At 45.8% G+C, this 12,144-nt stretch overlaps 1 protein-coding gene across 1 annotated transcript in view; it reads left to right on the forward strand.

Moving 5' to 3' along the window:
- Window positions 1–12,144, forward strand: part of RHBDL1 (rhomboid like 1) — a 101,936-nt gene that overhangs the window by 78,042 nt on the left and 11,750 nt on the right. Inside the window, exons 6-7 of the mRNA XM_030213342.1 lie at window positions 6,698–6,798; window positions 10,025–10,085. Of these exons, the coding sequence (XP_030069202.1) occupies window positions 6,698–6,798; window positions 10,025–10,085 (162 nt within the window). The remainder of the gene's footprint in view (window positions 1–6,697; window positions 6,799–10,024; window positions 10,086–12,144) is intronic.

A 12,144-nucleotide genomic window follows, 5' to 3' on the forward strand; every position in this document is an offset into this window, starting at 1 on the left:
TGACCTCCCCTGACTCCCCCAGTGGTCACTAACCCCCTCCCACCACAAAAAAATGATGTTTCACAACTTTTTATTTTCACCCTCAAATGTCATACCCTCCTCCCAGGCAGCAGTATGCAGGTCCCTGGAGCAGTTGTTAGGGGGTGCAGTGGACGTCAGGCAGGTCGACCCAGGCCCATCCCCCCTACCTGTTACAATTGTGCTGCTTAATGCTTATTAGTCGTCCAACCCCCCCAAACCCACTGTACCCACATGTAGGTGCCCCCCTTCACCCCTTAGGGCTATAGTAATGGTGTAGACTTGTGGGCAGTGGGTTTTGAGGGGGATTTGGGGGGGCTCAACACACAATGGAAGGGTGCTATGCACCTGGGAGCTCTTTTACCTGTTTTTTTGTTTTTGTAAAAGTGCCCCCTAGCACACATTGGCGAATAAAACATGGGCGTCTATTTTTTTCGTAAATACAGTTTGGTCCGCCCCTTCACGGACCCGTTCTCGGAGATTAACGCCCATGGAGATAGGCGTTTCTGTTCCATTATGCCCCTCTTTGTATCCTAGAGGGCATAGATCAAGGATTATGGGGTCCTTTTGATTGTGGATCCAGGTTTCATTGATGAGAATTAGATCGAGGTTTTCTGACATGATCCAATCTGTTATTGTTGATATCTTGTTAACTGCGGATCCAGCGTTAATGTAGCCCACTTGAATATTTTGGTATGGGGCTTCTATATTTGGTGATATGCGGATTTTTGTTAGTTGTCGTTCCTTAGTTAGTGTGTATTTGTTGTGGTTTTTCATTCTGTTTTGTTGATGTTGTCTACATGTAGGTATTTTTCCTTTGTTTTGGTGATTGTCTGCTTGGTGAGGTGTGGATTGTCTGATCAGTCTTTGGTGATTCTGTAGGATGGGTATGATATTGTTATCTGCGAATGGGATGGATAGTGTTAGGTAAATCAGTGATAGGGAGTATATTGCTAGGAGTACTTGGACTGTATTCATTTTGTTGTCAGTTTGGAGGTAGGAAGATTACTCACAGTCAGATGATCGGGAGTGCTGTCCTATGGTGTGGTGTCTTTCATATAAATGTAGCACCAGTTAGATGTATGGAGTATTGTCCCAGGGCACAGAGGCTCCGTAGTTCTGGGAACTGTGGTAGTGGTTGAAGGTAGGAAGCTGAGGAGAGACAGCTGTGTTGCAGGGGAGGGTAGGTGGTCGAACAGGCGGAAGGCGCTTGGGGGTTGCGAAAGCCACAATCATCGCGTTCTCACAAAAACGTCCAAAATAGTGGTGGTGCCACTCCAAACAGCTTGATATGCCACATGGCGAAACATGATTTTATGTTGATGTGAGGGTCTCCTGTTATGAATTTTTATCTTTAAGTAAATACTGGACCCACTAGCAAGTGAGGCATCTCGGTCTTTGTGGCTTCCTGGGTTGTGCTTAGTATATTAGTCCCTCTAACTTTAGTAATCTTTATTGCAAATGAGGCACTGGTGTTTTCATTATTGAAGCACCTTTCTACTTTAGTTAGGTGTTTTATAGTGTTGTCTCAGGGCAAGAGACTCTGTTTTCTTAGTGTAGTAGTAGTGATTTGAGGTAGTGACCAGAGGAGGGTGGGTTGTGTTGTGGAGGCCACGTGGCATTGTCAGCTGGGCCCGGGCCATGCCTTGCCGCACTCTTTTCCCCCAGTCATCCGCTGCACGGCTGCACAGCTTGGCTGTGTTCTCCAGACCTTGGGCTTCCGCGGTGCACGTCGTCCTGGGGAAGTCGTCTGTTGTTCCACTGGCCTCACGCTTAAAACCTGGGCTCCTGCATGCAGTTGTGACTCAACCCGGCCGGGGCCCGCCCGCTTCTCCACCCGACACAGTTCTCGGGGCTTGGAACTCCCGTGTGCAGCCGCGTCTCGCACTGGTCACGGGCCAGTTGCTAATCTCCCATTCCACCCTCGGCGGCGACCCCCCCAGCAAGATACTTCCACAAGTGTCACGGCGTTTCCGGGCAGGGTGGAATCCGTGGTCAGTGCTCGGTGTCCGGCACTCGGCAGCGGCTACCTGATTCAGCAGCCTTCGGTACTCGGCAACGGCCTGTCCTCGGCGGGACGTCCGCGGGGGGTTCCGGTCTAGCCTCACACTCACTCTTGCCTTTGAGGGAAGAACTTCCGTGAGGGGCTCCGGGAGTCTCCGGTCCACCCTCGGCGGGACGTTCGCGGGAGGCTCCTGTCCACCCTCACACTCTCCTGTCTTTGAGGCAAGATCTTCATGCGTGGGGCCAATTGACCCTCACTTTAGGCCGATTTCCGACCTGGGTCACCGGAGCTGGTAGCTCTCGAGACCTCTAGGCAGCGGCCATCTTGTAGAGAAGCAAGGTCAAGGTATCCCCAGCTGTGAATATTCAGGAGAACTGTGCTAAACTATCACTGGTATTTGATCCGGAAGAGACTTCACCATATGTTTGCTACTGCCTCCCCTGTGTGCTGGTTCCTTTTTGGTCAGCCTGGTACCTTGGGTCACTTTTAGTGGTCCTTTAGATAGGTGGTGGCTTTTTGGAAGTCTGTCTGTGCTCATGTACAGTGCTGACATGGGCACACGTTTCCATGGGATCCTGCTGTATTTCTATTTAACAAGATCCTTCTGGGAGACAGTAACAATGGCTGTTTGTTTTCGAAGCATTGTTTCAGCGCAGCTCGTCTGGTGATTGCTTGTTCCTGGAAGCAAGCCTGTTGCCCTTCAGTGCTTAAATGGTATAACTTGTTATGGGAAATCAAAAAAACAATACAAGCAGAGTAATACTGTCTATATATCAAAGAATCACATGGGGAAAAAGTCTCAACAAGTGCAGCAATTATTTAAACATAAAACCTATTGCACGCACAACAAGTCATCATTGACTGAAAAAACCCCCAATGAAAAAAAAAATTTTTTTTGAAAATTTTTTTATGCTATTATTATAGAACCAAATACTCAAATCATATGTCCAAAAATCTTAGTGCAATGCTGTAGAGTCATGCATCGACAATCAGTACCAGCTTGCGTGTAAAATGTGCCAAAAGCCACTTATCTTGTATTTATGGTATAAGTCCCAATCTGTTCCTACTCGCGTGTAGATTCTAGGAGTAGGAACAGATTGGGACTTATACCATAAATACAAGATAAGTGGCTTTTGGCACATTTTACACGCAAGCTGGTATTGATTGTCGATGCATGACTCTACAGCATTGCACTAAGATTTTTGGACATATGATTTGAGTATTTGGTTCCATAATAACAGCATTAAAAAAACATTTTTTTTATTATTTTTTTCATTGGGGGGTTTTTTCAGTCAATGATGACTTGTTGTGCGTGCAATAGGTTTTATGTTTAAACTAGTAAAAAAGGCCCACTTCTGTAGGCAAGGAAACGGGCCTTAGGCAGGCAATTCCCCCCCCCCCCCCCGTGCTACGGCCCCCTCGAACCCCCCCTTCCGCGAACCTGTCGTTCCCCCCCCCCCCGTGCCAGCGAAAACTACCGCCAGTGGCGGTGGCGGCAGTTTTTGGCGTTCCATGGGGGGGGGATCGACAGGTTTGCGGGAGGGGGTGGGTTTCGAGGGGGCCATAGCGCGGGGGGGGGGTGACAGCTGATTCCGAGGCGGTAGGAGGAGTAGGGAAACACGCTGGCGTGTTTCCCTACTCCTCCCCTTGCCTTGGAATCAGCTGTGTTGACATCAGTGACGTCCGTGCGTGTCTGCCTCGCAGACCACTTGCAACCAGGGAGCCACGGTCCCAAGCATAGAACGTTGGAGGTGAGAATTATTATATAGGATAATTGCCGCACTTGTTGAGACTTTTTCCCCCTGTGATTTTTTGATATATAGACAGTATTACTCTGCTTGTATTGTTTTTTGATTTCTCAAACATCATCAGCATTAGTGTGGATCTGAATATTATTTTTATAACTTGTTATGGTACATTTGTGAAATGGAGAAGTTATTGGCCTCAGTGAAAGACACTAAACAAGTGGGGGAAAATATGGGTCCCTATACTTGTTTCTGTTGCATAGTTTGGGTTTGTATTGATTCTTGTCTTGTTTTTATGGGGTGATGTGGAGGGGTTGGGGGGGGGTTGGAGGTGTTATGGGTGGGAGTCCTGATTTGTTCCTTCTGTATCTTGTTGGCATTTCCTTACTGTTTTTCAAAAATAGGTATTTTTGTATTCTGGTGCCTGTTTAGGATCAATCTGTTTTAGTGGATATGTGTCTACTTCATTTGCAATGCTGTTTGTTTGCTGATCCTTTCAATAAAATTGCCTGTTTAAATTTAAAAAAAAAAGAAGAAGAAAGAAAAGCCCATTGTGTCAGGAGGAGTAGCCTAATGGTTAGTGCAGTGGGCTGAGACCCTGGGTAACTGGGTTCAATTCCCATTGCAGCTCCTTATGACTCTGGGCAAGTCACTTACCCTCCATTGTCCAGGTACAAAAACTTAGATTATGAGCCCACTAGGGACAGAGAAAGTACCTACATGTAATACGTGTAAACCACTTTGGTTGTACCACAGAAAGGCAGTATATCAAATCCATGACCCATTATCCTCTATATAGCATTAATTTATGTATCTGTTCTATCTAACCAGCCCAACCTCCACGATTCTAGGTTAAGCATAAGAAACACATATATATTAAAATAAAACATACATAAAATATAAAAACAATCAAATCTAATTTCAGAAAAGAACAATAAGGCAACCCATAATAAATTATATGTAAGCACAACTAAGAGTCTTCAGCTCCGTTCAAAAACTGAGTAGACCTCTATTGCTTTGATAAGTTTTTGAATCGTGGTACAAAACTGATAATAAACATAAACACACTCCTTTTATCTGGTACAGAATTCCACAAACTTAGGGCATATAATCTAAATGCCGCTTGCCCCTGTAACTTGCTTCCTCTCCTTTTTAACAGGTGGTCTCACATAAGAATTCTATAGACACTGCCTAGCAGAGTGATCTGACTGATGAGGCTATAACACTGTATCAAAACAATGATCAGATAATTAATTGAAAATGTTTTAAAATCATCAGGTGGTTAATTGGCAGGCCCAAACTTACTGTAGCAACTTACTGAGATTTAGGATCTATTTTGCAAAGCACCCTTTACAGAATACTAGCTTAGGGGCCATTTTACAAACCTGCATTAAGAGGCCCTGTGATACTGGCAGCGTGTGTTTTTGCCGCGTGCCGAGGCCCCTTTTACTATACAAAGCAGGGGCGTAGCTACGTGGGGCCACAGGGGCATGGGCCCCCGTAGATTTTGCCCTGCCCCCTCCCCACCTCCAACCCCTTCAACCCCCCTCCTGCTGCCAACCCTCCCCCGCTGTTGTCGTCGGGTACCTTTGCTGGTGGGGGTCCCCAACCCCCGCCAGCCGAAGTCCTCTTCTCCGGCGCGGCCGCGTTGCAGATCTGCAAGGCTTCTGTTTCTGTGACGTCAGACTCACAGAAACAGAAGCCTTGCAAATCAGCAACGCAGCCACGCCAGAGAAGGCGGCAGCGGGGGAGGGTTGGTAGCAGCGGGAAGAGGGGTCACAGGTTGGTGCGGTTGGTGCCAGGGGGGTCAAAGGTGGTGGTGGCAGCGGGGGGGGGGGGGGGGCAAAAATGGCAGGGCGGTCAGCGGCGCTGGAGGGGGCTAAAATGTGCCCCCTTACCTCAGGCTCTGGACCCCCCCTGCCGCCGAAATCTGGCTACGCCCCTGGTACAAAGGCTAAAGAAAGAAATGGCCGTACGGTAAGTTTGCGCTCGCTTTGTGGCCATTTCGGGGGGAGCACGTACTTCCACCCATTGAGGTGGCGGTAAGGGCTCCCGCACTAACCTGGTGGTAACTGAAAAATACAGAAATAAATTTCCAAAGTGCCAGGAATGGCGCGCTGGGAGCGGAATTACCACTGGGCTTCTGTGGTATCCCGGCGATAGTTCCGGATTGGCACAGAGCAAACCTATTGCCTCGCACTAACCCTTTAGTAAAAGGGCCTTTTAGTGCAGATCTCTTTCCTAACTTTGGGCGTGGCACATGTGCCTGCTGAAACCTGGTGTAAATCCTGGCCTGCAACTAATGGCAGTTGGACCTATAAATTTCGTGCCTAATTTCTGGGAACCCCCCTGACCTGCCCATGCCACACCCCTTTATGAATTGTGCGCAATAAAATTTAGGTGCGCATTTTATAGAATAGGGCATAGGCAGATCTGCACTTAAACCCAAATGACTGCCAATTATCACCAATTAGTGATTTTTAACATCTCATTAATTAATTAGTTTACATGTGGATCTGGGATCCATGCCCAAATTTGTGCGCCCAACTTTGGGTGACCTGCATAGAATCCAGGGGAAACTGTGCCTACAGTGGTCTGAAAACCAGCCCGTTTTTGTTATAGCAAAAGTGAATATGTATTTTGTGTATGCTTAATATATGCCTGCATTACGTTGGATAAATTCACAAATATTAACAGTAAGTAAAGCTGAAGTTTTGTGTTTATAACTTTCAGAGCCTCTTTTCTTCCTTTTGGATCTTTACAATGACCCCATCCCAACTTCTACCCCACAGTAAATGTCCCATTGGATCCTATGAAGGGCATCTCTCCTGGAGAATGCATCTGTACTGTGGTTTTGGCTGAAACCCTTCTTCTTCTTTCTCCTCTTCTTCTTCTTCTTTGCTGCCGTTCTTTTCACTCTGCACCACAGGGTCCCTGACGGTTTCCATCACAGACATGAGGGCTCCTCTCGTCGGAGGTTCCGGGGGTGTCTATGCCCTCTGCTCAGCTCATATGGCCAACGTTGTCATGGTAACCCAGTCTGTACTGGCCTCTGTAGCTGGGCTAGTAAGGAATGTCGGGGCAGTGCAGTGTCGGAGAGCTGGAGGAGGAATTGAGATGGGGGAGGGAAGGGATGTAGGTGTGCATCACATTTGTATTTCAGTACCGGGACCGGTGTTGGGAGGAGGGTGCAAATAGGGCAATTGCCCTGGGCCCCCCAAGATAGGGGAGGCTCCATGTCTAACTAAAGTCAAACAAAATACAGCCTGCTTTGGAGGGCTTTGGGGACCCCACTAAATTTCTGCCCTAGGCCCCAGCATATTTAACACCAGCCCTGATCAGCATTGCAGACCACAAATACGAGAGACTGAAACAGAACCAGGAGCACCCAGCTTTTACAGTGAAAAGGCTACTTACTTCCTTCCAGATGTAAGCATTTGCCTGCCTCTGGTCTCTGTTTAACTTCAGTTAACCATCCAAAACAAAGAAAGCCAGTGGTGATCAACAAGATGACGAAAAGAAACAAAAGTGTGGTAGATCAAAGACTGCAGGATAGCAGTATGATATACAAAAAAATAAATAAAATTGATTGGTACCCAAACCAACGTGACCACATTTGTCTCTCAACATTCAAAGACTTAAGACCTGTCAAGCAACATTATGGTGCTCTTTATCAAAGCACATAGACTTAAAAATTACGTGGAGGGGCATAATCGAACAGGGACGACCATCTCTAAGGACGTCCTGGCAAAGGGGCGGGGAAACCCTTATTATCGAAACAAGATGGGCGTCCATCTTTCATTTCGGTAATACGGTCAGGGACGCCCAAATCTCAACATTTAGGTCGACCTTAGAGATGATCGACCTAAATGTGGAGATGGTCAACCTTAGAGATGGTCGTCCCTGGTTTTCGGCCATAATGGAAACCAAGGACGTCTATCTCAAAAACGACCATTTGGTCATGGGAGGAGCCAGCATTCTTTGTGCACTGGTCCCCCTCATATGCCAGGACACCAACCGGGCACCCTAGGGGGCACTGCAGTGGACTTCACAAATTGCTCCCAGGTGCATAGCTCCCTTACCTTCGGTGCTGAGCCCCCCAAACCCCCCCAAAACCCCACTCTCCACAACTGTACACCACTACCATAGCCCTAAGGGGTGAAGGGGGGCACCTACTTGTGGGTACAGTGGGTTTCGGGTGGGTTTTGAAGGGCTCACATTTACCACCACAAGTGTAACAGGTAGGGGGGGATAGGCCTGGGTCCACCTTCCTGAAGTGCACTGCACCCACTAAAACTGCTCCAGGGACCTGCATACTGCTGTCATGGAGCTGGGTATGACATTTGAGGCTGGCAAAAAAAAAAATTTAATTTTTTTTTTTAGGGTGGGAGGGGTTGGTGACCACTGTGGGAGTAAGGGGAGGTCATCCCCGATTCCCTCCGGTGGTCATCTGGTCAGTTTGGGCACCTTTTTGAGGCTTAGTCATGAAACAAAATGGACCAAGTAAAGTCAACCAAATGCTCGTCAGGGACGCCGTTCTTTTTTCAATTATCGGCCAAGGACGCCCATCTCTTAAGTACGCCCTAGTCCCACCTTCACTACATCTCCAACACGCCCCCGTGAACTTTGGTCGTCCCCGCGACGGACTGCAATTGAGGACACCCAGAATTGGCTTTCGATTATGCCATTTGGGCGACCCTGAGAGAAGGACGCCCATCTCCCGATTTGTGTCGGAAGATGGGCACCCTTCTCTTTCGAAAATGCCCCTGATAGTAACCTATGTGTAAGTCTATGTGCTTTGAAAATGAGCCTCTAAATGAAAAAAATTCAGGCTTAAGTGCAAACTTACTTATTGGTCAGGTGGACTGCCAACATGAAAGGAATCTGGTATCCTGCAGTCTTTGATCTACCACAATTTGTTGCTTCTGGTTCTTCTTGTTGATCACTTCAGTTAGCCTATATTTTTGGCTAAAATATTTTCTTTTTGTGGACTAGGGGAAGCATGCCATATGTTTGACAGGCTCCCCTGTGTAAAGCCTGAGTCTCTTTGCTTAGCTTCTGCAATTTTCTATTTCTGACTATCAATAGAAATCAAACAAAATAAAACATGGAAAAGAAAATAAGATACCTTTTTTATTGGACATAACTTAATACATTTTGTTTGATTTCTATTGATAACCTTAAGAGTGGACTAACACGGCTACCACACTCCTCTATTTCTGACTAAATGTGGAGGAATTTTGTCACTCCTGGGGCTTCACTCTGCCTCTGAGAGCATTTTACCTTCCTGCACTGCCCTTGGGACTGTTTTGCCTTCCTGCCCTGTTCTTGCATTGCACCAGGAACATTTTACCTTCCTGCCCTGCTCTCATATTGTTTTGGGTAGTGTTTTGCCTTCCCGCCCTGCTCATTCATTGCACCAGGAACATTTTGCCTTCCTGCTCTGTTCATGCATTGACCCTGGAAATGTTTTTTTGCCTACCTGCCTTGCTAGTGCATTCACCTGCCCTATTTATGCATTGTCTCAGGTAGCATTTTACCTTCCTGCTCTGCTTGTGTACTGCTCCTGGGAATATTTTGCCTACCTGTCTAGCTAGTGCATTGACCCTAGAAACGTATTGCCTTTGTACCTTGCTCATGCATTGTCTCGGGTAATGTTTTGCCTTTGCACCTGCTCATGCATTCTCCCGTGAACATTTTGCCTTCCTGCCCTGCTCGTGCATTGCCCCTGTGGGTGTTTTACCTTTCTGCTATGTTCATATGTCGCAGCCAGGATTTTCTGGTCACTATGTTTGTTTGAGTTGCTATGGAAGGAATATTCTGAGGACATTAGTGAAATAAAGTGTAGGAATTTAGAACATTTACTGAAAACCTTCCATCAAAATTGCTGCGGTAGAAGGATTCCCATGCTAGCATTCTACAGTCATGCCTGCTGGTTCACACACTCACGTGTCTGGCTCTCAAGGGAGCTGTGGTCTCTGTGGCCAGACTCACCAAAGGAGTTGGTAGAGGTCTAACCCAAGAGAAAGTCTGACTGTGTTAAATGAAGATCCATGACTTCAGCTACAGAACCCACTCACCTGCTATCACGGTGGGATTTACATATCTTCTGATTGAGAAGCTCAAAGCCCAGAAGTCAGGGGGAGATAGTAAGTGAATAAAGAGTGTGACTGACCAAGAAAATCCTACTTCATCAGTGTGGAGAATAGCCATTAATTCAGTTATTCTGACATCCCCTCTCTCTCCTTCCTCTCAGAACTGGGCTGGTATGCGCTGTCCGTATAAGCTTCTCCGAATGATCCTGGCTCTGGTGTGCAGTGAGTATGTTTTCTACCTTAACTCCTCTGGGTTTCAAAGCTCTAGCTTTCTTTCAACTTCCTAGTTTATATTAAAGTTTATTTTGCGTGTCTATTTGGCACCCAAAATCAAGTCACCGTGCTGCCATTCTTTTTACCAGACAAATCATAACCTGCATTTTGGGTGCCCCTACAAAACAGAGATAACACCCCCCCCCCCCCCCCCCCACACACACACACACACACATTTCTTAGTGCAGTCTGCATTTATTTCCTTATGGATTCATAGTTGCATGGTTATTTATTTATTTATTTTTAGCATTTGTATCCCACATTTTCCCACCTATTTGCAGGCTCAATGTGGCTTACATTTGCCGTAATGGCGGTTGCCATTTCCGGGTAGCAGAATTACAAATGGTGTTGCATTAAGGTGCATACATACATGGTAACATACATGGAACATTATATATATGGGACAGATCATGGTATATGTATATACCATGTGCATACACACATGGTAAAGAAGAATACATTATGGTATTGCAAGAAGGTTCCTGAGTAATAAATTAGATTGTAACAGGTCATCAACTATAGAGAGACCCTGTTCTACATAGGTTTAAAGTGGTAGTGCTTGATCATTAATGGCAAAGAGGTTAAACAGTTATGCGATAAAAGTTCGGTTTTGTATGGATCGTGTATAATGTTATTATTTAGTATTTAAGAGGGATGTTTATGGTATGCCTTCTTGAAAAGATCTGTTTTCAGTAGTCTTCGGAAGATGGTTAGATCCTGCGTTGTTTTTATGGCCTTCGGTAGTGCGTTCCATAGCTGCGTGCAGATGTATGAGAAACTGGTCGCGTATATGGATTTGTATTTTAGCCCTTTACAGTTAGGATAGTGGAGATTGAGGAATGTGCGTGATGATCTTTTTGCGTTCCTAGTAGGCAAGTCTATAAGGTCTGACATGTAGGTCGGGGCTTCCCCGTAGACGATTTTGTGGACCAGGGTGCAAACTTTGAACGCGATTCGTTCTTTTAGTGAGAGCTAATGTAGTTTTTCTCTTAGGGGTTTGGCGCTTTCGTATTTCGCTTTCCCAAATATGAGTCTGGCTGCTGTGTTTTGAGCGGTTTGAAGCTTCTTGATGATTTGTTCTTTGCATCCGGCATAGATGGCATTGCAGTAATCTAGATGACTTAGCACCATTGATTGAACTAGGCTGTGGAATACTTCCCTTGGGAAGAAAGGTTTGATCCTTTTAAGTTTCCACATTGAGTAGAACATTTTCTTTGCTGTATTTTTCGCATGATCTTCGAGTGTGAGATTTCAGTCGATTGTGACTCCCAGAATTTTCAAGCTGTCTGAGACCGGGAGTGTGTAGTCTGGGGTGTTTATGGTATTGGGTTTGTTTGTGTTGTATTGTGAGGACAGGAAGAGACGTTGTGTGTTTTCTGCATTTAGCTTTAGTTGGAATGCGTCCGCCCATAAGTTCATTATTTGGAGGCTGTGTGTGATTTCATTTGTGATTTCGGTTATGTCTTGTTTGAACGGGATGTATATCGTGACGTCATCAGCATAGATGTACGGGTTAAGTCCTTGGTTAGATAGCGATTTGGCTAAAGGTGTCATCATTAAGTTGAAGAGGGTTGGTGAGAGCGGTGATCCTTGTGGTACACCACATTCAGATTTCCATGGTGTTGACGTTTTTGAGTTTGAGATCACTTGATAAGATCTTGCTGTTAGGAAGCCATTAAACCATCTTAGTACGTTTCCTCCAATCCCAAAGTAATCTAGTAAATGATGGTGAATAAAGAATGATATCAATTGGGTAGTAAACACTGACAAAACCAATCAAAAATATATATAATGTTTACTTAAGGCTGACTACTAATGACCCCTGCACCATGATACACAACAGCAATTAAAAAAGAAAAACTTCAAAGCTCAAGGATTCATATGTACAACACACTACTGCCCTTAAATACTATCACAGGTTTCCGCCTGAAAAAAAAGGAATAAATGGGAAAATAAAACTCCCTGATTTAACAAAACACTTCACGCATGGCAGTAATTCAGTAATTTC

The sequence above is a fragment of the Microcaecilia unicolor genome, chromosome 8, assembly GCF_901765095.1.
Source record: "Microcaecilia unicolor chromosome 8, aMicUni1.1, whole genome shotgun sequence".
NCBI classification, from domain to species: domain Eukaryota; kingdom Metazoa; phylum Chordata; class Amphibia; order Gymnophiona; family Siphonopidae; genus Microcaecilia; species Microcaecilia unicolor.